Below are 22,235 nucleotides of genomic sequence, written 5' to 3' on the forward strand. Positions count from 1 at the left end.
CGACAGATGGCTATATTTGACATTAGTAGTATAAGGAATTCAATACTCCCATGGCTATTTCATGAATTCACACTAATAGGACATTATAATTAAATCATACCTTAGAGTTTTTCTTAAGCGGGGTATTCATTTTATTAGTATTCTTTGAACCGAAAGTAAAGTTTATAAACACTCTTTTGTATACTTATTTCACATAAATTTTAGGAAATTTTGGTTGCCAGGAATAGGTTAGATTTTTCGGACCACTTCTTCACTGGAAACAATGAAAATATCTAGATAAAGTATTTAAATTTTTTTTCCATAGGGGCATCAAAGCACTGACAAGGTGGAGAGGAATTATTGGATCATGTTTAAGGAAAGTATGAACTAAGATTGAAAGGGAACTTAAAGCTAGTTTTGCCTTAAGGGCATCTGTCTCTCCACTTAACTGGAGTTGTGGTTTGATGTACTCACGAGGTAGAGGGATCATGAGTCAGAGACTTAACATGTTATGCTAGGTCCACCAAGGGCTACAATCTAGGGGACGGATGGGCTAGCTGTCCCATTCCTAAGGCACTGAAAAGAAAAATCCCCGGCTGTGAGCAAAACAAGGAGGAAAAAAGAAAGAAAAGGAAGAAAACCTCTCCCTGAAGGGTTGTAATCAGGGATTTGTATTCCAGTTCACATCAGACTGGGTGGCCCAAGAAATCTCAAGCCTTGGATTTATTAAACAAGTACCTTTAAATGCCTTAATGGCATCACAGAAGTTAATGAAGGTCCTTTCTAGAGGAAGGTACCTTCACTTCATCCTAGGCCTGAGGATGAGTGTTCAACGGGAGTTAGTAGCACACAGTCAAAGATAACCAGGTACCCAAGGAAACGAGGCACCATGAATAAAAACCAGCCAAAAAAAAAAAAAAAAAAAAAAGCAAAACCTGATCACTAAGTATCAGATATTAGAATTATCAGATACCAGTTACAAGATGGCTATATTTATTGTATTTGAAAAGGTATAAAATGAACTTGAAGATACTTGTGGATATCAAAGAAGATTTGAAAAAGAACCAAATAACATAATTATCAAAATGAAAAACTCAGTGGGCAAGTTTTATAGCAGTTTGGACCCATCAAAAGAAAATTAATAAACTGGAAGTTGAGAAGAAATTATCTGGAATGTAGCACAAAGAGATAATATGGCAGAAAATACAGACAAAGGGAATATATACTGTATGATTCCATTTATTTAAAGTTCGAGAACAGGACAAACTGAATTCTCTTATTCAAGATCATATAGGGGGAATTTTGGAGTGAGCTTCAGGTTGTAGTTCTTGACCTGAGTGGTGGTACATGGGTGTGTGCTTTATAATTATTTATAAAACTGCATATATATATTTTATGAACTTTCCTGAATATGAATACTATACAATGAACAATATAATAACAATGATTTTAAAATTAACTTGATCATTTTATAGATAAAAAATAGGCCCAGTGAAGTTAAATGATCTTACAATCTTTTGACTTTCAATCCGATGTTTCTTTCTATTACTCTTAGTATTTCTCTGCCGTTTATTAAAAACTTATCTTCCAGCTATTGTAATTGCATCCATTTAAATTTCATCTTGTTGCTTTGAGATAGAATATAGTTTATATTTTCCAAATGAGTTTGGTGCTTTTGCACGTGAATTTTTAGTTTTCATTCATGGAGGTGCGCAATATATATGTTCATATAATAAAGTAGATGTTTTGAAAGCTGGTTGTATTTCTTTTTATTTTCAGAAGGAGAAGTCTTTACCTGGGGTCATAATGCTTATAGCCAGCTGGGCAATGGGACAACTAATCATGGTTTAGTGCCCTGTCATATTTCTACTAATTTGTCAAACAAACAAGTCACTGAAGTTGCCTGTGGGTCTTACCATTCTTTGGTGCTAACATCTGATGGAGAGGTGAGAATAGTTAGCATAAATCTCATTGATTTTTTTTTTCAATAAGATTATATAGATGTTTGTAGCAGTCTTAGAAATATGGTCATTTGATTAAAATGACCATCTTCCTCACATTCTGTCTTAGTCTTGTTAGAGAGTCATAGTCCTGGTGGTTATGTCATGAAGTGTACCTTTATGTAGTAGGGATTTCTGTAACTGCAAGATTTAAAAGGCTGTAATGTTGCTTCTATATTGCTATATTCGAGGGTTTTATTTGCAAAAAGAAAAATCCCAAAATGCTGGAAAATATGGCTAAGGTGAAGTAGATATTTTAATAATATGTGATATCTGAGAATAGTAATTGCTATTTGTGTAGATAATACCAACAACCTAGTTTTATAAAGTAACACATTTTGTAAGAATGAATTTTATAAAAACTTCTCTGCCTGTGGTGTGAGAATTTATGGATATCAAGCACCTTGAGAGCAAAGATGAGACACTGTAAATACGTGTTATGTCCAGTTGAGACACTTCATAAATGAGCGTGTTTCATGTTTCGATTGCCAGGTGTTTGCCTGGGGTTATAACAACTCCGGGCAGGTAGGCTCTGGATCTACAGCCAATCAGCCGATCCCTCGAAGAGTCACAGGCTGCTTACAGAATAAAGTAGCTGTGAACATAGCATGTGGGCAGATGTGTTCCATGGCAGTGGTCAACACTGGGGAGGTAAGAAAGTTGTTTCTTATGTTGTTTAATAAAAACCCATTTGCCTTACCGGTGTTATACTGACCTGGCATGTTTCTCACAACCGAGAACTTGCTTGCTTCTGTTTCTCATGGACATTGAGTCTCTGGTTTTCCCTCAGGTCTATGTCTGGGGCTACAATGGAAACGGGCAGCTTGGACTTGGCAGTAGCGGCAACCAGCCAACTCCCTGCAGAATAGCAGCTCTGCAGGGCATCCGCGTCCAGCGGGTACGTCCACAGCTCGTTTATGTGTGCCTGTTTTCAAGTCTTCAGTGGCGAAGATAGCAATGTACAGTTTTCTTGGCAGGTGAAAAGTTTAGCTGCTTGATGTTTTCTTCATTGAAATAAAGGCTAAACCTCTATTTTCCTGAATTAAGTTGAAGATGTTCATCAGGGAACTTATGTTTCTAGGCCACTCTCATACATAGCCGTTGGAACATAAATAGATTGTTACAATCTTTTCCAAGGAAACTTTGGCAGTGTATATCAAGAGCCTTGAAAGTATTCATACCCTCCGTTCTGTAGTTTTATTCCTACGGTATTATCCTAAGGAACCAAAAAGAAAGACACTTATAGAATTAGTGGAAAAGATTTAACAAAAAGAGAAAGGGAGAAAGAAAAGAAAAAAATGGTAACTTCAAGAAATAACATAAATAATAGTTGTAGTATAATTTAATCAAATAATAAGTTATGTTTAAATAAATTATACTAAATCTGTATGAATGGAGATGATGTTTATAAAGGGTTTTTAACAGTATGGAAATAGTGCTATGTGATATCAAGTAAAAATAAAGATATAGACATGGTGCATGGAGACATGGTACATATTCCTATATCTATATAGAAGTAGAAAAATAATCTTCATCTTGACATTACTTTTATATTTATACTTTTCTACATTTTGTCCACATTGGACATGTTTTACTTTTACAATAAAAAAGGAAAAAATTCTTAAAAAGTAAAATTGTATTGCATATTCACTCCATACCCCTTCATCTCTGTGAGTGCAATGAATGCCACATGAAGGCTGAACAAACCAGACTCGTGTCACCACAGGACTCGTGCTGAGCTTACTGCAGTTTTGGCCACACACAGGCTAAGCCAGTTCTGGACAAGTACTGGTTACCTTAATGTTTTGCGTCTCTGAGCAAGCTGCCTCTTTTTCTCCTTCTTCATCTTTTTTTTTTTTTTTTTTTTTTTTTTTTTACATCTTTGATTCTTCACCTGTCTTGTGAAAGCATATTTGCAGGCCTAAGTGGATTTGGTTTTTCTCTTTCCAGGTTGCCTGTGGCTACGCACACACATTAGTGTTAACAGACGAAGGTCAAGTGTATGCTTGGGGTGCAAATTCTTATGGCCAGTTGGGCACTGGGAATAAAAGTAACCAGTCCTATCCTGCTCCTGTCGTCGTGGAAAAGGACAGGTAATACATGCATTTTCAAAATAATTTGCATGTTCCTTAGTGATAGAACATAGACATGATATAGAATTGTGGGGAACTTTCTGCTAATATTAGAATATTCTTTTATGAGAGCATTCATTCCTTTTTAAAATTGGCTTTTGAGGGCGCCTGAGTGGCTCAGTTGGTTGAGCAACTGACTCTGGTTTTCAGCTCGGGTCATGATCTCAGGGTCCTGGGATCAAGCCCATCATTGGGCTCCGTGCTCAGTGGGGAGTCTGCTTGAGGACTCTCTCTCCCTCTGCCTTTCCCCCTGCTCATGCTCTCTCTCTCTCTCAAATAAATAAATCTTTTAAAAATAAATAAATAAAATAAAATTAGCTTGTGAACCATTGGGGAGTTTGTATGTTAAATATTCTACTTTCACTTACCCATATTTCAGCTACTCTACACTAATGACAAGGACTAAACCTCCAACAGCTATCCTACTTTATTCTTCTCCCTCACAAATTACCTTTTCCTCCTCCTTATTGTTTTCTGTTTTATATTCTTTTTTAATATAATTTTTATTTTGTTATATTAGTCACCATACAGTACATCCCCAGTTTTTGATGTAAGGCTCGATGATTCATTATTTGTGTATAACACCCAGTGCACCATGCAATACGTGCCCTCCTTACTACCCATCGCTGGCCTGTCCCATTCCCCCACCCCCCTCCCCTCTGAAGCCCTCAGTTTGTTTGCCAGAGTCCATAGTCTCTCATGGTTCATTCCCCCTTCTGTTTACCCCCCCTTCATTCTTCCCTTCCTTCTCCTACCAGTCTTTCTAAGAGGAAGTTGAATAACACTTGAGGTCAATCTTCTGTGGCTTAGGAAAATGAAAGTACCTCAAATCGGGTAGGGTATAAAGCTATCCACTCAGCTACTTATAAAATTGCTAGTTGAAAGGATAGGACTGTCTCATTATTTTAGCTCCCACGCTATCACTATGAGGAAGTGTAAAATGGTTAGAAAATTAAGACACTTTGTGTCTTAACAACAAGCTTGTGTTAAGTAATTAACATACCCAGAATTTTCCCCCAAATTACCCTACTAATCCTGAAAGCCTTTTGAATGTCTCAAACATGGCTATACCACTGCCTTTTCATTCTACATTTTTTTGACACAGTACTGTGGAACAAGAATATTTCATTAGTGTTTCTGTTAAACCAGGGTTATAATCATTGTAGAAGTTAATACTGATATTTCCTTTTTTATTGTGCATATTAATTTTTGTTACATCTGATTTTAAGCAAATATATGGACACATGGATTATCTTGCATTTGTATGCAATTCTTTTGTATTTTCCTGTTGGAATATTTAACAATGAAGGTGAAGAACCAAATTGTCATTTTCAACCCCCTTGATTTTCATTTGAGTGTTATAAGCTTGGCTAATTTTGTTTAACCTGTGTCAAATAGGTTAAAAAGAAAAAAAGATCTGTTTTTGATTTATTTCCCCAAAATCTTAGAATATGACCCTGGACCTCGTAAGGACTGGGCAGGAGGAGAGGGACTGGACTCGGGAACCAGCGGGTGTGTGTGGATGCATACAGCCGTGCTGTTTGCATTTCCCGTAAACGTAGTTCAGAACTACTCAGTGCAAAGAGAAGGGACAGTCCTGAGGCTTTGAACAATCACAGAAATGCCTCAGTTTAGCAAATCCAGTCAGTAGGGATATTCGGTATTCAGACACACAACAAAGAAGTGTTAAAGGATCAAGTAAAGGTGTCATGGAAGTAAAAACAACATATTTGTATGGCACTTGACCATTTTTATGGTGCTGTCACGCTTCACATACATTTTAACTCACCTGTCACTGGACTTGCCAAATCCGCTGCTCTCTGCCCCACCAGCAGCTTGCTCCACATCACACTGCATGTCCCCGATGGCCCCAGAATGAGTGCCAGGTCTTCTGACTCCAGTCACACTGGGCCAGACGGATTATAGGGCAGCTTGGTGGGGAAGGCAGGAGATGCAGAAAAGCAGGGCATGGGAGTTATGGAGTGCCGGCTCCTTACCCGGTACTTGAGAGTATTGCTTTTCTGTCTATTTTAACAACTCAATTAAAAAAAAAAAAAACCTTTTTAAATTTTTTCAAATTTTGAATTATAAATGTTTAAAAAAGTGGAAATAGCTATGCACTTGCACGCTCACTGTTGTCCACGTAATCATTCTTTTGGCTCAGAATATCATGGATGAATGTTTTGAAGGAGATATTCCTGCCTTTCTCTCCATGCCTGAACTCCCTGTGGTCATCCCCGAGTTTGCAGCCTCTCCACCACACGAATATTGCGAGGGAGGAATTCGTAAGGCTGCCGGGACTTGTTTTGCACGTACCCACCCTTTTCAGTGACTGAAACTTGCAGATATGTTATGACTTATCTCTCAAGAACCTACTTCTGACTCTTGGGGCCCATTTCAGGGAAGTTTGACTAATTAGGAACAAAAGGATTGAATTAAGGGTGGGGTGGATCTTTAGGTCCTGGTTACCTGTTCACAGAAGTGGAAAGTGAAAATCTGTCTGCATTGGATCCTTTGCTCAAAAGACAACCCAAGGAAAACCTTTTAAAAATTTTCCCACAGAGGTCTACTTCTGATGAAGAATGCTAATAACATTTGTTAGCAATTTATGTTCACATGAAAGTAATTTTAATGACTAAAGTGATTTTCTTCTCTCTAATCCAGTCATTCCCAATCTTTCTGAAGTCTCAATACTTTGATTTACCAGCATTTGTCTTTGTTCCTGAAGTTTCATAAAAGCATATTTGAAGTTAAACTGATTTAAAGCTAACTTTGCCTTGTGTTTTTGTGAATTTTGTGACACCTCGTGATAATTGGTAATATGTTGGCCTCTTACAAAGCCAGGCTTGGGAGTCACTGCTCTGGACCCTTTATTATCATTCTTTGTTCTCCACTCTTCTTGTTCACAGATCACTTTTCTCTCTCCTCATTGTTTTCTGTTTTATATTCTTCCTCGCTCTCTGCATTTTCGTTTCTAGTACCACAGCCATTAAGCTGCGGGCGTTGGGGATCATTCTGTGGAGGTGACACAAATTATTTATTTATTAGCAATGTGTAGTACCTTCTTTTCATTACACGTGGCTGCAAAGTAAAATGTGAAATATGCCAGACATCCTGCCAGTGAAGGTTAGCTCAGTTCACAGTCACCGCCTGGTGCATATTAGACTGGAAAATCTGAGCGTCAGAATTTGCTTCTTGGTGTGAATCAGATTTAAGAACAGATGACCTTAGGCCATGGCAGGGTGCCTTGGCAGTTGGTTGGGTCCCACACTTAGGCCTGAAGGTTCCCTCTAAACTTTCTCCACTCTTGTTCCTGTAGCAGCTGCTGCCGTCAGCCAAGCCCGTGCCCCACCCCTGACTTCCCGAGCGCTGCTAGGTGTTCCAGGTAAACGTCCCGAGCCGTGCTTAGGGCAGGCCCGCACTCCACAGCCTTCTGCATCCTGACCCCTTTGCCGTGTCTGTTTCACCCTTTCTCCACAAAGCCGTGTTCCTGCCTCTTGTAAGGGCAAAGACTGCTCCCTTTCCATGGAGGCTCATAAAGATATTTCAGAAGCATATGTAGGAATTAAATTATTTTGGTTTTCTGATGTTGGGTAGAAAGACACTGTGTTTCTATCAGTCACATTTTTCATAGAACATCTTCAGAGAAAAGAGATTGTAAGTGGTCTCCCAGAGTTCCTGCAGCCACTGGTAAACACTTGAGTCACCGGAAGAGACTGGTTTTGAATGTGCACCGTGCTGGGTAGCTGATTTCATTTACTGTTCACCGCAAGGCTGTGAAATGACTGCTACCTTGTCTTCTGCTCCCCTCACCCTTAAAAAAGAAAAAAAACACAATAAAATGGATGGTAAGAGTCTAAGTAACTTGGCCTCCCCAGGCTGCTGTCTGACACCCTGCGTATTGCATCCAGCCGTGTAAAGTGTGTGCCGCTGCCCTCTGTTTGGTGTAACATGTGAGGGTAAATGGTAATAGTAGATGACCTTTCTTTGAATAAATGTATTTATTCTATTTCCTTCCCCTTTTTTCTTTGTTGAAAAGAGAAGCCAAGTAGGATTGGCCGTTTTCCCTGTGTGGGCAAGGAAGTTCTTTTGTAAAGCGCACACTGGAGGTTTGGCCCATTCACTGACTTAACCATGCGGATGGGAAAGGTCTCGCTCTCTGAACTGGTCATTGGGAGTGTGCAGTCTCTGTACGAGGGAGGCTTTGCCACTGAAAACGCTTAGTAGTAATTCTGTTAGGAGACCTCTACTGTTAGCTACTATCTGTACACCAGACACTGTGCTTGGTGTTTGACATTTTATCATTTTATTCTCACATACTAGCCTTGCAGTGTGATGAACATTCCCATGGCCATATGGCCTAGTGGTAGAGCTAGGATGCACCCCTACGTCTGTTTGACTCCTACGTCTAGGCTCTTCATCGTGGCACATCGTAGCCTCGTTTCTAGTACTCCTGTCTTTAAGAGCTGAGAGCTGCCCTTGAATAAATCAGTGAAATTGCTTGGGCCACACATGAAAACAATACACCTCAGCCTTCCGAGGCTGGCCACCACAACCATCTCCAGCTTGTGTGATGCCCGTCTTCCCACCTTGGCTGGGAAACATCCAATTAAAGCAGGCAGTGGAGGGATGTCTCCATCTTTCAGTTGCTAGCCTGTCAATGGGGTCTTAGCCACCCCTCAGTTCTGTGTTGTTGAGTCTTTCCCAATTAGTCAATAAAATGACCTATAAATTCCTTAGTAAGATACCATATTGGGGAGAGAAACACACTTAGAGAGAAATAAGCCAGTGATTCAGCCTGCCAGGAACTTATAACCTAGCTGAAGAGGGAAGACATACGCCCCAGAGAGGATAAAGGCCAGACTGGAGTGTGTAGACAAGATGTGCTTCAAGAGCTCACAAGAGACTTCTTACTTTGGAGCTATTTGAGGTGGGCCTTGAAAGATGGGCAGGATTTCTAAGGCAGAGAGAAAGGAAAGAACATTCTTGAACAAGGGACTTTAACTGTGAATAATAATTTTGAGGGGCAGTGAGTACCTCTGTGTGTTAGCACATAGGGTATGTAGGCAAATGTGATTTGAAAGAGGGCTGGATAGACATAGAGAACAAATTATGAGAGGTCTTAATGCCACATGTCTGGATTTTATCTTGTGGGAAGTCAGGGACAGTTTGAAAATACTGAATGGTGTTTTCAGAGGCTTGTTAACCTGCCAGCCTTGTGCAACTAGTTTGGTTCAGAAAAGAGAGTCTAAGGCAGAGGGACCAAGGAGGCTGTTACTTTGGTCCAGATATGGGGTGTGCCTGACCCAGGGTGGTGGCAGACGGAAGAAATTACAAAGAGAGAATCTATGTGATTTGTCAACTGGATATTCTGAAAAAAAAGTGGTAAGTGAGAAAAGAGAAGAAGTCAAAGATGACTGAAGTTCTGAGCCCTAGTCACTGAGGCTGGTGGTACCATGGCCCGCTGTGACAAAATCAGGATGGTGACCTCACTTAGGGTAAAATAGTTCCCTGTCTTTTCTAAATCTGTACAGTGGCTTATTTTTTGAGAAAATTAATTAGTTCAACAAACACAGGGCTTTCTGCTAGGAAGTATACTGACGACTACCTCCGTGGCCATCATGACCTTACCGCACTAGGTCTAGCGTATGTCAGCTTCTGAAGTCTGCTCTCTTGGGCCCTTGAAGATAGAGTCCAAGACTCAGAACTATTGACCTTACTGTCTGCAGTGTGAGTTGGGGCGGCCCACAGCATGTTCCATCTAACACTAAAATTGGTGAAATTTTGATGAAAATATTTCTCGGTATTGGGCCAAGACCTGTGTTAAGTAGCCCAAGTCTTATTTACATCCTTCAGTAAGTCCTGTTTTAAGAAAGTAAATTAGATCACTGTTTGGTTAATTTGTTTTGGTCTCTACTGTTGCATTGTACTTGCCTATCACAACAGGACGGTACATAGTTTTGGAGGCCTGCTGGGTAGAAGTGGTAACAAGCAGGTCTTCACGAGTTGCCATTGAAGGATAGCGAAACTGTAAATAACTGTTGGGTGCCTGAAAATTTAGGAGATTAAGTCTTCTGTTGGTTTTTTAAAATCAGTTAAGGCGAAGGGAAGGAGAAATCAACTTGTTTCTTCTCCTGTTTGCTGTGTTCACTTGGTGTTTGTTTGTGAACTTAGAATTATAGAGATCGCGGCCTGCCACTCCGCGCACACGTCGGCGGCCAAGACCCAGGGCGGGCACGTGTACATGTGGGGCCAGTGCCGGGGCCAGTCGGTGGTCCTGCCCCACCTCACCCACTTCTCCTGCACCGACGACGTGTTCGCCTGCTTCGCCACGCCGGCCGTCTCGTGGCGCCTCCTGTCCGTGGGTGAGCGGTCTTTGTCCTTTTGTCCCTCTGGGTGCTGGCCTGAACACTAGGAGGACAGCTCTCGTGCTTTCTGTTGGGATAGGAAGGGCTTTTTTAGGTGCAGATCATATAACTGATTTCTCTCTAATGGGCTCCTGTGAAAGGAAACTAATTTGACGGATTAAGTTTTCCTCAAAGTACCAGAAACCAACCTCACGTACTACATTAAAAGCAATTTTATATGACTGCTTTTAATTTTCCTGGGAAACTGTGTCTTTTATTTTCAGCCAGTCTGTTTACTGAAACATGCAAAAATTTCATTGAGTGGAGCCGTTTGGGGCTTTCTCATTGTTGTTTTGCCAGATTCACAAGCAGATGTGTGTGAGGCTCTTAATGATGACAGAGACGTGAAAATCCGTATGTAGGGGAGAAAAGCATTGCTCAGTTGGTCACGTATTTCGGGTATTTTCGTGAGGGTGCGCAGAGCGGTGCTGCATTCTGGCCTGCACTCTATGTCTGTAGTTAACCCTAGAAACGTTGGTGTTCCTCTCTCAGAACCCGACGACCACCTTACAGTGGCCGAGTCTCTCAAGAGGGAATTTGACAACCCCAACACCGCCGACCTCAAGTTCCTGGTGGATGGAAAGTACATTTACGCACATAAAGTCCTTCTCAAAATTAGGTAAGGAATCACTGATTTTGAGAATTGAAGTAAATACATTCACTATGTTCTAGGTGTCCACAGAACTCCGCTAAGTAAGGCTGGTTTTGCCCGAGGAGCGTACAGTGCCGCCGGGGAAACACGGTGTACGGACACGAGAAACGAGAACCAGCGGGGCCGGTGTAGTGGCCTGGGCGCGGGGCGGGGGCGTCAGGGAGTGAGGGCTCGGCTTCCGTAGAGACCTTGCAGGTGGTCTGTGCGCCTTGGCGTTAGAGCAGCTGGCTGACGCTTGGCCAGCGTGGTCTGGGCTTCAAGCACCACGTGGGCCGCTTCCACAGAAGGGGCCTTCCCCGCTTAGGAACCGAGCTTTGTCACCCTCCCCATCAGTTGTGGGATGGTGAACTTTGAGATGCTCGGAAAAAAGAGAAGGTGAGGCTTTTGCAGGCCAACTGGGTAAAGTTAACACAGATGATAAAATCAGATTTATTGATGTATAATTTTTGAGCAACGAGCTGCAGCCACTTGAAGTGTGCAGTTTGAGGAGCTCTGACGTATCTATATATATATTTATGCCTATGAAACCACTGCCCTAAATCAAGATACAGAATGTTTCTGCCGCCCCTCAAAGGCCCCTCATGCCCCAACCCTGGGGCAAGCACTGATCTTTCAGTCACTGTAGATCAGTTAGCATTTTCTAGAAGTTTATGTTAATAGAATGATACAGGGTATAATCTTTTGTGCCTGGCTTCTTTCTCTCAGCATAATGATTTTAAAAATCATTATGTTGTTGTGTAACAGATGTTTAAATTCTGCCCTGATGAATCACAAACTCAGCATGGCATTAGTCTCAGGTTCACCTCTTAGGTCAGGCCGTACAACATTTGTTCGCTCCCACCATAGCTCGTCAACCTGCATGGAAGAGGTGGGGGCTGTTAGTTCGCTGGGGCTGCTGTAACAAAGTGCCACACACCGAGTGACTTCAACAACGAAAGTGTATTCTCCCCCAGCTCTGGAGGCAGAAGGCCAAGATCCAGGTGTTGGCAGAGTGCGTTTCTCCTAAGGGCGAAGTCATGCCTCTCCTCCAACTTCTGGTGGTTTGCTGGCCGTCTTTGGCATTCCCTGACTTGGGGCAGGATCACCCCAGGCTTTCCACGGGGCTCTCCCTGTGTGCACGTCTGTGTCCAAATTCCCCGTTTTTATAAGGACACCAGTCCTATTGGATTAGGGCTCACCCTAATGACCTCATTTTAACTTGATGACCTCTGTAAAGACCCTTTCTCCAAATACCGTTATATCCTATGGTCGGGCATCAACCTATGAATCTGGGAGGACACCATTCAGTCTAGAGGAGGAGGTAAAGAAAGAAAATTCCTCTGCGTTCATGAAAATAAACCCACCTGATTTCCATAAGTGCCGCTCAGTGGCCGTGGGGCAGGAACGCGGCCTGGGAGCACAGCCCCGGTTTTGCCTCGAGCGGCGGCAGAGGCGGCTCGGCTTCTCGGCTTCGGCGGGTATGCACCTGCTGCCTTGTCCAGAAAGGGCGGGTGAGGGAGCTTCCCGGCTGCCAGAGGAAGCAAGGGACCAGGACAGGGACATGAAGGTGTGCGACTGGAAGCGAGTCCTGTGCGGTGCTGTGTTCTCCCCTCGTCCTTGTCGGTTCCCCCTGGGAGCCCCACGAGGATGTGTCTCTCCGGGGTCGTCTGCTCGCGCTGGAGCCAGGGCCCCAGGGCTTCTGTCTTCCTTCAGGTGTGAGCATTTTCGTTCTTCGCTGGAGGACAACGAGGATGACACCGTGGAAATGAGTGAATTTTCGTATCCTGTTTACCGAGCCTTCCTGGAATACCTGTACACGGACAGCATCAGCCTTTCTCCCGAGGAGGCAGTAGGTAATGCTACCAGACTTTTCCAAGCCATCGGCCACCTGCCGAGTAACTGGCAAGGCGGACGTGGCTGTGAGGGCAACCACAGACGTCGTTCTCCTGTTGTAGTCAGACGGAGCTCTTTTCCCTTGTTACTGCTTCATACGAAGGCTGACTCGGTAGCTGTCAGACCGTCAGCGCTGTGGCCGGGGTGCCATTCTTCGAAGCCGGTGTGTGTCAGTAACGTAGGTGACCCTTTAGCGGCCACACCCGCTGCCTCCAGGTGTTTGCAGTAGGAAAGGTAAAATGCACGTAGTAGTAATAAGGCCTGTATTCCTGTAACCAGGAACTTCCCTCCAGATGGCTCCGGGACTGAACACTGTGGACCTTCTGGGGCCTTCTGTCCCGAAGGCGGTGACCGCACGTCAGGCGTAGGGACGGTAAAAGAGCGATACAGGTCATCAAACAGGCGCAGAGTGAAAGACCTCCCACATCTCAGTTCACAGCCGTCAGCGGTACTGTTGACCAGAGGCGCAGAGAATGAAAGAATTTACTTCCATAAGGAACTAAAGGGTTCAGGCCTCAGAGTTTTACATTAAATTTTCATTTCACGTGTATACATCCACTATCACTGTTGACCAGATCAGCATTTAGTTTTCCTCAGGTAAACAGAAAATCTGATTTTGAAGTTTTATAGTTTTCCTTCCTTTCTTCCACAAATGTCGTAGTGCCCATGCCCGGTATGTGCCGCAGCTCTGGCCCTGCCTGGGGAGCTGGCATGCGGACGAGTGCAAGTCCTCACAAGCCAAGCCAGGCCGTGAGTCAGGAGGGCCGGGAAGGCTTCCGTGAGGCAGCGCGTGCGGCAGAGAGCCGGGGAGGCAAGAGCGAGCGAGCGATAGCCAAGGGAAGAGCCTTCTAAACATGGGAACTCACGTCTACGCAGTGAGTGCAGAGGTCTGAGACAGGAACAGACTGAGCATGTGGAGGAAGAGGAGGAAGGTGGGGTGGGGGAGTGAAGTCACTGTGGTAATATTAGATCAGGCAGCGGGATGTGGGTGAGAACATGCCTGCCCTTGGAGGCCGTGGTGAAGAGCTTGTTTTATTCTTGGTATGATGGAAAGCCTTGGAAGGTTTTGAGCGTGAGGTTTGTGTTATTTAGGATTCGCTTTAGCAGCAACATTTAAAAAAATTTGGTGTAAATAGTATAGTTTCTCTTGGACACAGGGACACAGTGAAGGGCATCCCACGTATGGCCCCTGCACCCACGGGCCAAGGCTGCGTTTGCATCACCTGTGGCAGGACGGAGGAGGGGACCATGAGGAAGGGGCAAAGGGCAAATCCGTGTCTCTTAAGGGAGGGTCCTGGACGTTCCACTTATTCCAAACCATGGATCAGAGATGGCCTAGGACAGAACCCCAGCTGCATGAGAGGTTGGGGAAAGCGGTTGTGGAAGAAAGGAAAATGGATCTGTGTGTATACGGGGGGTGGGGGGAGCAAGGAAACTAGCAACTTCTACAATAGGAGTGATGTGATTTGTTTTCTTTTTTATTTAAATTTTTTAATTTAAATTCTAGACAGCATATATGGTAAGATTGGTTTCAGGTGTAGAATTCAGTGATTCATCACTTACATACAACACCCAGTGCTCATGACAACAAGTGCCCTCCTTGATGCCCACCACCCATTGAGCCCATTCCCCACCCACCTCCCCTCCAGTAACCTTCAGTTTGTTAAGAGTCTCTTTTTTGGGGATGCTTGGGTGGCTCAGTGCGTTAAGCATCTGCCTTAAGCTCAGGTCATGATCCCAGGGTCCTGGGATCGAGTCCCACATCAGGCTCCTTGCTCAGTGGGGCGCCCTTCTCCCTCTGCCTGAAGCTCCCCCCGCTTGTGCTCTGTCTCCCTCTCTCAAATAAATAAATTAAATCTTTGATTTAATTTAAGAGAGAGCAAAGGGAGGGGCAGGGGGGAGAGAGAGAGAGAATCCTTAAGGAGACTCCCCACCAAGCACAGAGCCCGACACAGGGCTCGATCCCAGGACCCTGAGATCATGACCTGACCCGAAATCAAGATGAAATATGTTCGCTCCTCATACTTTGAAAAATATACCTTCATTGAGAACTGAAAGGCAGGCTTGAGTTTTAGTTGGAATTTAGAATTTTAGGACTCCTTAGAGTTCCTCGTGGGAATGCACAGGAAGGACAGACCCCAAGCCTCCAGCTTGCGGCCTGCCATCTTTCTTTACCCACCTCCAGCTACACTCTGCGTTACAAGGGATGTGTGGGCATCCCAGCCGGTAGGTACAAGCTCCATCCACCCCCATCCTGGGCCACCGTTGGGGCCTGGCATCTGGGCACTGGTGGTGTGGTCTGGAGGGAAGGAAATATCCACATATGTGGCATCAGGGCCAATTAGGTAGGGAATTCCAGAGTCCCCAGTAACCTAAGTGTGGTCTAGGCGTGGGTGCATGGCTCCTTGGCCACAGTGGGGAATGTGCCTGGAGGAGACACAGATCCAGGCTATCTTGAGCAGGGGCTCAGGGCAGGGTCTTCTCTGAGGGCAGCGTTTCCGTGATTCTGAAGCTCAGGAGGGTGTGGAGCTATATATAGGAATTTGGGAGTTTCTGAGAACTGACCAGAAACAATTGAGCCATCCCAGTTCTCAAGATTTCAAAAGATTTCAGTTCCTCCATTAGGCCATAGGCCCTTCTTCAATAATTTTGATAGTATTGGTCATGTTACAATGAAAACAAGTTTCCAGCCCAGTCCTTCCACATACGCACAACTTAGTAGCAGAGAGATGGAAAAACAGTTGATGTCAGATTGATGAAATCCCGGCTCTTTGTGCTTTAGGCTTCTGCAAAGCACCTTGCATGAAAGGTTAGCCTGCAGTAGATGTGACCCTTTTCTAGTAGAGGACTCAGCTAACCTTTCGATCAGACGGCACGCCAGGCCTGAGTGTAGACCTAGCGAGAGAGTGCGGGCACTGCTGGTCTCCTGCGGCTTCGTCCCATTCACGTGAGGGTAGGAGGAGCCTCGCGGTATTTCTAGCCAGGCCTCCTGCCAAACAGCACTCCTTTCATAATGACAAAGATTTCTAGCATTCTTTATACTAATTAATAAATGACCTCATGGAGGTCTAGAGAGCCCTATCCCTGGCTTACATAGATTTCTTACTCTGTGGTGACTGATCTGAAAGTAGGCGACAGAGACTACAGTGGGAATCATCAGTATGTATTAGATGGTATTTATTTATTTTATTTATTTTTTTAGAGTTTATTTATTTATTTGGCAGAGAGAGAGAGAGAGAGAGACACACAGCCAGTGAGAGAGGGAACACAAGCAGGGGGAGTGGGAGAGGAAGAAGCAGGCTCCCAGCGGAGGAGCCAGATGTGGGGCTCCATCCCAGGACTCTGGGATCACGCCCTGAGCCGAAGGCAGACGCTTAACGACTGAGCCACCCAGATGCCCCTAGATGGTATTTTAAGCTGGGGGCAGGGGGTTGGTGCTGGAGGTCACTGAGGATTTGAACCCTGGGGCACTCAAACATTGGGAAATTAGGAAGAATGGCCCAGCAAAGAGACTGAAGAGAATTAGGGAGAAGAAAAACACAAGCAGGTAACACAGTGTTTCAAGAAGATGAGCGTCACCAACCATGTGGAATTCTGTGTAAATGTTGAGTGAGACGAAACCAGAGAACAGCCCCTTGGGTCTGGCTCCGTGGCAGCCTGGGTAGCACCAGGGTGCGGAGGGGATGGGATTTTGCTGGAACGGCGTTGGGGGAGAATGTGAAGTGAGAACATGGAGGCGGCAGGCAGAGGCTGTCCCCCAGGTTTGCAGAGAGATGGGGGAGACTGATGGGAGGCACACATGTATCCACAAAAGGCTTCTCTTTTTTTCTTTTGTAAAATTATGGGCACGGTTTCAGCATGTGTGTGTGCTGAGGGAAAGGACCCAGAAGGACAAGTCATAATGCACGGGGAGGGACAAGCCGAGCAGCCTTTCTAGGAAAAATATTCAAGCCATTGTCGCCAGCTCCCGCTTTCCCACCGCCGGTCGTCTGTGTGCGGTCTTTGCGGGGTCGGGCCCTGCTCAGGACGTAAGTCAGCACGAGCCTGCGCTCACGGCTCTTCCCCGAGGATCACACGCGAGTGTACTCTCGAGGATGCTCGAAATCACTCCCTAATAAACATCTCTTCCCACCAGGGTTGCTAGATTTGGCTACATTTTATAGAGAAAATCGTTTGAAAAAGCTCTGCCAGCAAACTATCAAGCAAGGAATCTGTGAGGAGAACGCCATCGCTCTGCTTTCGGCGGCCGTGAAGTACGACGCGCAGGTCAGATAAGCGTCCCTCCCACTGGCCGAGCTTCTGGGCAGGTGTTCGGTGCTTAGTTCCTACATTAAACCGAAATCAGCTCTAAGAGATGAACGTTTTAATGTAAACATGCGAAGTAAACAGAGGTACCAGAGAAAGTGAACATGGATATATCGTTAGGGTAGCGCTCCCAGGCAGAAGGCATAAAGGAAAGGATCGATAGATCTGACTTCAGAAAGAAAAAAAAAAGTCTATGCATCAAAAAATACTGAGAAAATTAGGCATTAAATGATACACCGGGGGAAATATTTGCAACATATCATGAAACATGTTTACCATAGTTGATGCGTGGTTCTTAGAAAACAAAAAGAAAACATGAGCAGTTTGATGGAAATAAATGGACCAAAGAACAACATGGGTTTATGAATAAATGGAAAATATAAATGGAAATAAGGTATAATTTTTCACCTGTGACACCGGGAAACATAATCTTAAGAGATGACGCAGGCTCAGCCGCTGAGAGTGTAAACTGGGCCAGCCGTGTGGGGCCGACCCGTACCAAGTGTACTGAGAGGTTTAAAGGTGCAGTTCTTTAAGGAATCCCCTTGTAAGAATTTATCGTAAAGAAGCGATCATGGATTTGGACAGAGACTTAGCTTCAAAGATGTTTACTGTAGCACTGTTTATGATTTTGAAAAATTAGAAAAAGCCAACAGGAACAGTAAAGGATTGTTTCAACTGTAGAGTGTTATACCATGAAATTATACAGCTACTCACAGTGTATCATTAATTGAAAAAGGATGCCCCTTTTTGTTTTTGTTTTTTAAACATAAGTAGCTGAATTTAAAATGACTGAGTTTCATTATCTACATAGAGGAAAAAAAGACCGTCAAAGGTCATCTTTGAATGGTGGGATTATGGATGATTTTTATTTCCTATCTTGGCTTGTTTTTTCTGAACTTTCTACAGTGAACGTGTATTGTTTTGATAATAAAGAAAGGAAAGAAAACCTGTCTTAGAGCTAAATCTTTAGGAAGCAGGCCATACTTTTTGGAGTCGATTTCCTTTTGTTATAAGGATATCCTCTCCTTCAGTCAAAAAACAGGAACATTTAGTGGTAGGCAGAAAAAAAGGTTATAACTTCTTTTCTGCTTATATAAATAAATATGCTTATTAAAGAAAATTTGGAAAATATAGAGAGTATGAGGAAGGAGGTGACTCATCACCCAGAGAACATTGACATTTTCATACAGCTCCTTCTAGTTTTCCCTAGGTCACATGATGTAATTTGCTCTAAATGCTGGATTTTTTTCACTTAACATTTTAAAAAAATCTTAACCCACCTTGAAACCTTCACATTTAAAAGCATAGTGAACGTCTTCCATCAACCTAATCATATCCTGGGCACTTGAAATATGCAAAACGCTTCTTGGCTAGGCTATGTCCCTGCACAGTCTTTCCTCGAGTTTCTTAAAGTCATGGGGACAGTCCTGGGGGCTGGAGGGCTCTCTCAAGTGATGAGGCAGTGGGCACACGGTGTTTCCACCTGAACTAGGCTTCATTTTCAAGACTTCTTCGTAGTCCCTGTTTATGTGAATTATCTGTATAGTTACCTTCCGGCCCTCTGTCTTCTAGAAAGTAAGCTCCTTGAGGAATGGCAGGGACTTTGTTTTGCTCACAACCTTATGCCCAGTGCTGAGGGTAGTGCCTAACACTAGTAGGAACTCTTTTCGGGTAGAAACCTTTCAGCTACTATAGGCAAATACAGAAGTGGAGTATTTTAACAAATACTGAAAGTGGAATGAACAATGCAAATACTGTCATGAGGAAAAGGTACAGAATTCATACACATCGTGCCTATCTCTGAGAAGAAAAAGATTCTTTGTGTGGGTTGGCATGGAGGAACTTGAATATTTTACTCTGTGTTATTTAAACTTTTACAAGCACAGATTCACATTAGCTATACAGTTTTAGAACTATTTTTAGGTAGTGCCATACCAACATTTCTTCCTCTTGGCTCTCAAATCTTTTTCCTTCCTGTGTCTTAGGAATTTTCCCCATGCTCCGTTGCATTGCACTGGGATATACAGATTTGTTAAGACATTTTCTGTTGTTATTCCTAGGATTTAGAAGAATTCTGCTTCAGGTTTTGCATAAACCATTTGACTGTAGTGACGCAGACTTCAGGCTTTGCAGAAATGGACCATGATCTTCTCAAGAACTTTATCAGCAAAGCAAGCAGAGTTGGAGCCTTTAAAAATTGATCCTCACCTGCAAGAAAGAATTTTTAGCATTTCCATTTTCCCTGCAAAAGCCAGAGAATAACTTCTCCGTAATAATATGATGAGCTACACTTGGCTGAATACTTAACGTTCTGTCAAAGAAGGCGGTGGTCAGGCTGCCCCATCATCTGAAATCTGAAGTTGACGGTAGAAAGCATCCAGCGCCCTGATCAGATGTGACTAAGCTCAAGGGAAAAGAACTGAAACATCTTATTTACCATTTCCTCTTTCGAGTCACTTAAGTTGGACACTTTTGGTACATTGGTCTAAGTATATGCCATTCTGGCCAAATGTCCATTCTTCCAAAGGCTGATATCACATAGAGAGCTTGACCACATTGTCAGCACCCAGCCGGCCGCCTTGCATACTCAGTAGGCACTCAGTTAATTTCTTATAAATCTGAAGTATGCCCTGAGAACAGCTTTGTTTGCGGGACACCGGATGAAGGAATAACTTGCACAAAAACAAATTTGAAATAGCCTGTTACTAGTGAGGTTCATATTCTTCTGGTAACTGGTTCTGAGTCATAGTGGCTAACTTCGAGCATTAATTAGAAGTCACAAACAGCCTTGGCAATTCAATTGTCAGAGTCCCAAGGGCTAATTTTAATTTTCTGTTTACTCTGAGTCATTAATTTCTCATATGGGATTATGGACTATGAAGTACTGCCTCTGAATGAATGTTATTTCGGGGCTCATCTGCCTTACATAATTGCATTTTGTCTTTTCTTTTTGTCTTAAGAGAGATTTGCCTATGTAAGTAAAAATGATTATGTGTTTCTCTTGTAGTTGACTTTTATGTCACTAGAAAACAGTTCTCTTAACCTGGCACAGAATACTTACAAAGTGCTAGTTGAAAAGGAGCTCATACTTACATTTCATGGACATTAACAAGAGTGAGATAAATTTATACTTTTTAGATCAAAACAAGTTACCCAACTGCAAGAGAGAAACTGGAACGGGATGTAGGATGTAGTGTCAGATTCCTCTAACATGCGTTTCACAATATGATATGTGTTTCACAGTACATTATGTAAAGAAAGCTCTTTTGGAATTAGAAACCTCGTTCTGATGCTGAACTATTTGATAATAAAGTGCTTATTTGCAGATAATAGGAGAAATGTGTGGTTTTTTAAATCCCTAAGCAGCAGCAAAATTTTATCAACCTGACATCTCTTAGATTTACATAAATCCATTTGATATAAGCTTATTTTTGGAAGCAGCTACTCAGATAAGGTATCGTAGCAAAGCCCACCCTGAAACATAAATGGCATATAAACAAACATAATTACCGTTCGTATTCTTGATGTGACTGCTCTTTATTGGTGAGGTCGCTTTTGGTTTTGGTTTTGGTTTTCGAAGATTGATTGAGAGTGCGCACGCAGAGGGAGAGGGAGAAACGGATTCCCCACTGGGCAGGGAGCCTGACCCACATGGGGCTTGATCCAGGACCTTGGGATCGTGACCTGAGCCGAAGGCAGATGCTTAACCTACTGGGCCACCCAGGTGCCCCCATGAGGTCACTTTTGAATCCTTAGTTCCTTTTTATCTGTTTTTACAGACCTTAGCTGATAGAGCCAACGTGGCCTGGATGTCTCTAGCTCTAAATCAGAGTCCTGTTCTTAGAATTATATAGTCTTATTCAGCTATTTGTTATTTTAAGTCTGCCATATATACCATTTGTTTTCATTATTTGGTAGCTGTGCTATTTTATCCACCAAAGAAACATCCAGACGTGGGATTGGCCACAGCTATCAGCTCGGGCAGCTGGACAGGCGCAGGCTGCGTTGCTGACTGTCCCCACTCACCCTCCTGTGCCCGCAGCCACTGACTGATGCCTTTCCATCCTCATAAGCTCTTCCGAAACCTCTTCCTTTCTTGCCTATTTCTCACAGGGTCTTCTGAAACTTCCTGATGCCTCTTTCTTTTATGAAATCATCTCCTGTAAAAATCGGAACACTTAGAGGGAACAGGTACATTATTTAGGCATGAAAAACGGCCTGCCCTTTACCGCACGCCACAAGGGGTCAACAGCTGTGCTGCCAGAGTGCCAGTTACTCAGAAGGGTTGGATGGACTTTTACCCAGATTTTCTAAGCTTTGCTATGTGTAGGTTTGTACTGCTGTCTCTCTCAGTTCTTATCTCTGTGTACAACAGAATAATCTATGGAACTTCTACGAAATACAGATCTAAGGATTGCAATTCAGTACATTTAAAAGCTCCCCAAGTAATTTTGATGTTTAGCAAAGGATGAAAATCACTGTTTAACCCTTAAAATCTGGGACTGCAAACAAGAAAGGGCTAATTAGACCAGCTGAGAGATGACAGATGAGTCCCATGGATACAGCCCCGAAAAATACATTCCTTTCTCTCTGGTCTTTGAAGAGACGCTTGCCATCAACACTCCTGTATGAAGAATCACAACGCTCTGTTTCTAACAGTTGAGTGTTTGTAGAGCCCCAGAAACCTTGCTCAGTTAGGAATATGTGAGGGAACAGGTACATTTTTCATAATGACACTGCATCAGAGATGGATGAATCCTTTATCTTACATAAATTCATCTCTGATTTTTCTATCCTGAAGTTCTGTTTCCTCTCTGCTCACACAAGGAAGTTCAATGATTAAGTGCTTCCAGTATAATTCCAATACGACGTACAGAGAAGGGTT

At 43.4% G+C, this 22,235-nt stretch overlaps 1 protein-coding gene across 7 annotated transcripts in view; it reads left to right on the forward strand.

Annotated features, from left to right (window-relative positions):
- RCBTB2 (RCC1 and BTB domain containing protein 2) overlaps positions 1-19,902 on the forward strand; it is a 43,852-nt gene extending 23,950 nt beyond the window's left edge. For 4 of the 7 annotated variants that reach the window (XM_040622765.1, XM_040622767.1, XM_040622771.1 and 1 more), the window contains 10 exons: positions 1,759-1,925; positions 2,472-2,630; positions 2,770-2,877; positions 3,930-4,072; positions 7,431-7,496; positions 10,286-10,476; positions 11,011-11,137; positions 12,863-13,002; positions 17,178-17,308; positions 19,411-19,902. In XM_040622765.1, the coding sequence (XP_040478699.1) occupies positions 1,759-1,925; positions 2,472-2,630; positions 2,770-2,877; positions 3,930-4,072; positions 7,431-7,496; positions 10,286-10,476; positions 11,011-11,137; positions 12,863-13,002; positions 17,178-17,308; positions 19,411-19,551 (1,373 nt within the window). In that variant the 3' untranslated portion in view covers positions 19,552-19,902. The remainder of the gene's footprint in view (positions 1-1,758; positions 1,926-2,471; positions 2,631-2,769; positions 2,878-3,929; positions 4,073-7,430; positions 7,497-10,285; positions 10,477-11,010; positions 11,138-12,862; positions 13,003-17,177; positions 17,309-19,410) is intronic. The other 3 variants (XM_040622766.1, XM_040622768.1, XM_008706860.1) reach the window with 1 other exon arrangement.
- The last annotated feature ends 2,333 nt before the right edge of the window (positions 19,903-22,235 follow it).

This window comes from Ursus maritimus, unplaced genomic scaffold, assembly GCF_017311325.1.
Source record: "Ursus maritimus isolate PB19 unplaced genomic scaffold, ASM1731132v1 scaffold_10, whole genome shotgun sequence".
NCBI classification, from domain to species: Eukaryota; Metazoa; Chordata; class Mammalia; order Carnivora; family Ursidae; genus Ursus; species Ursus maritimus.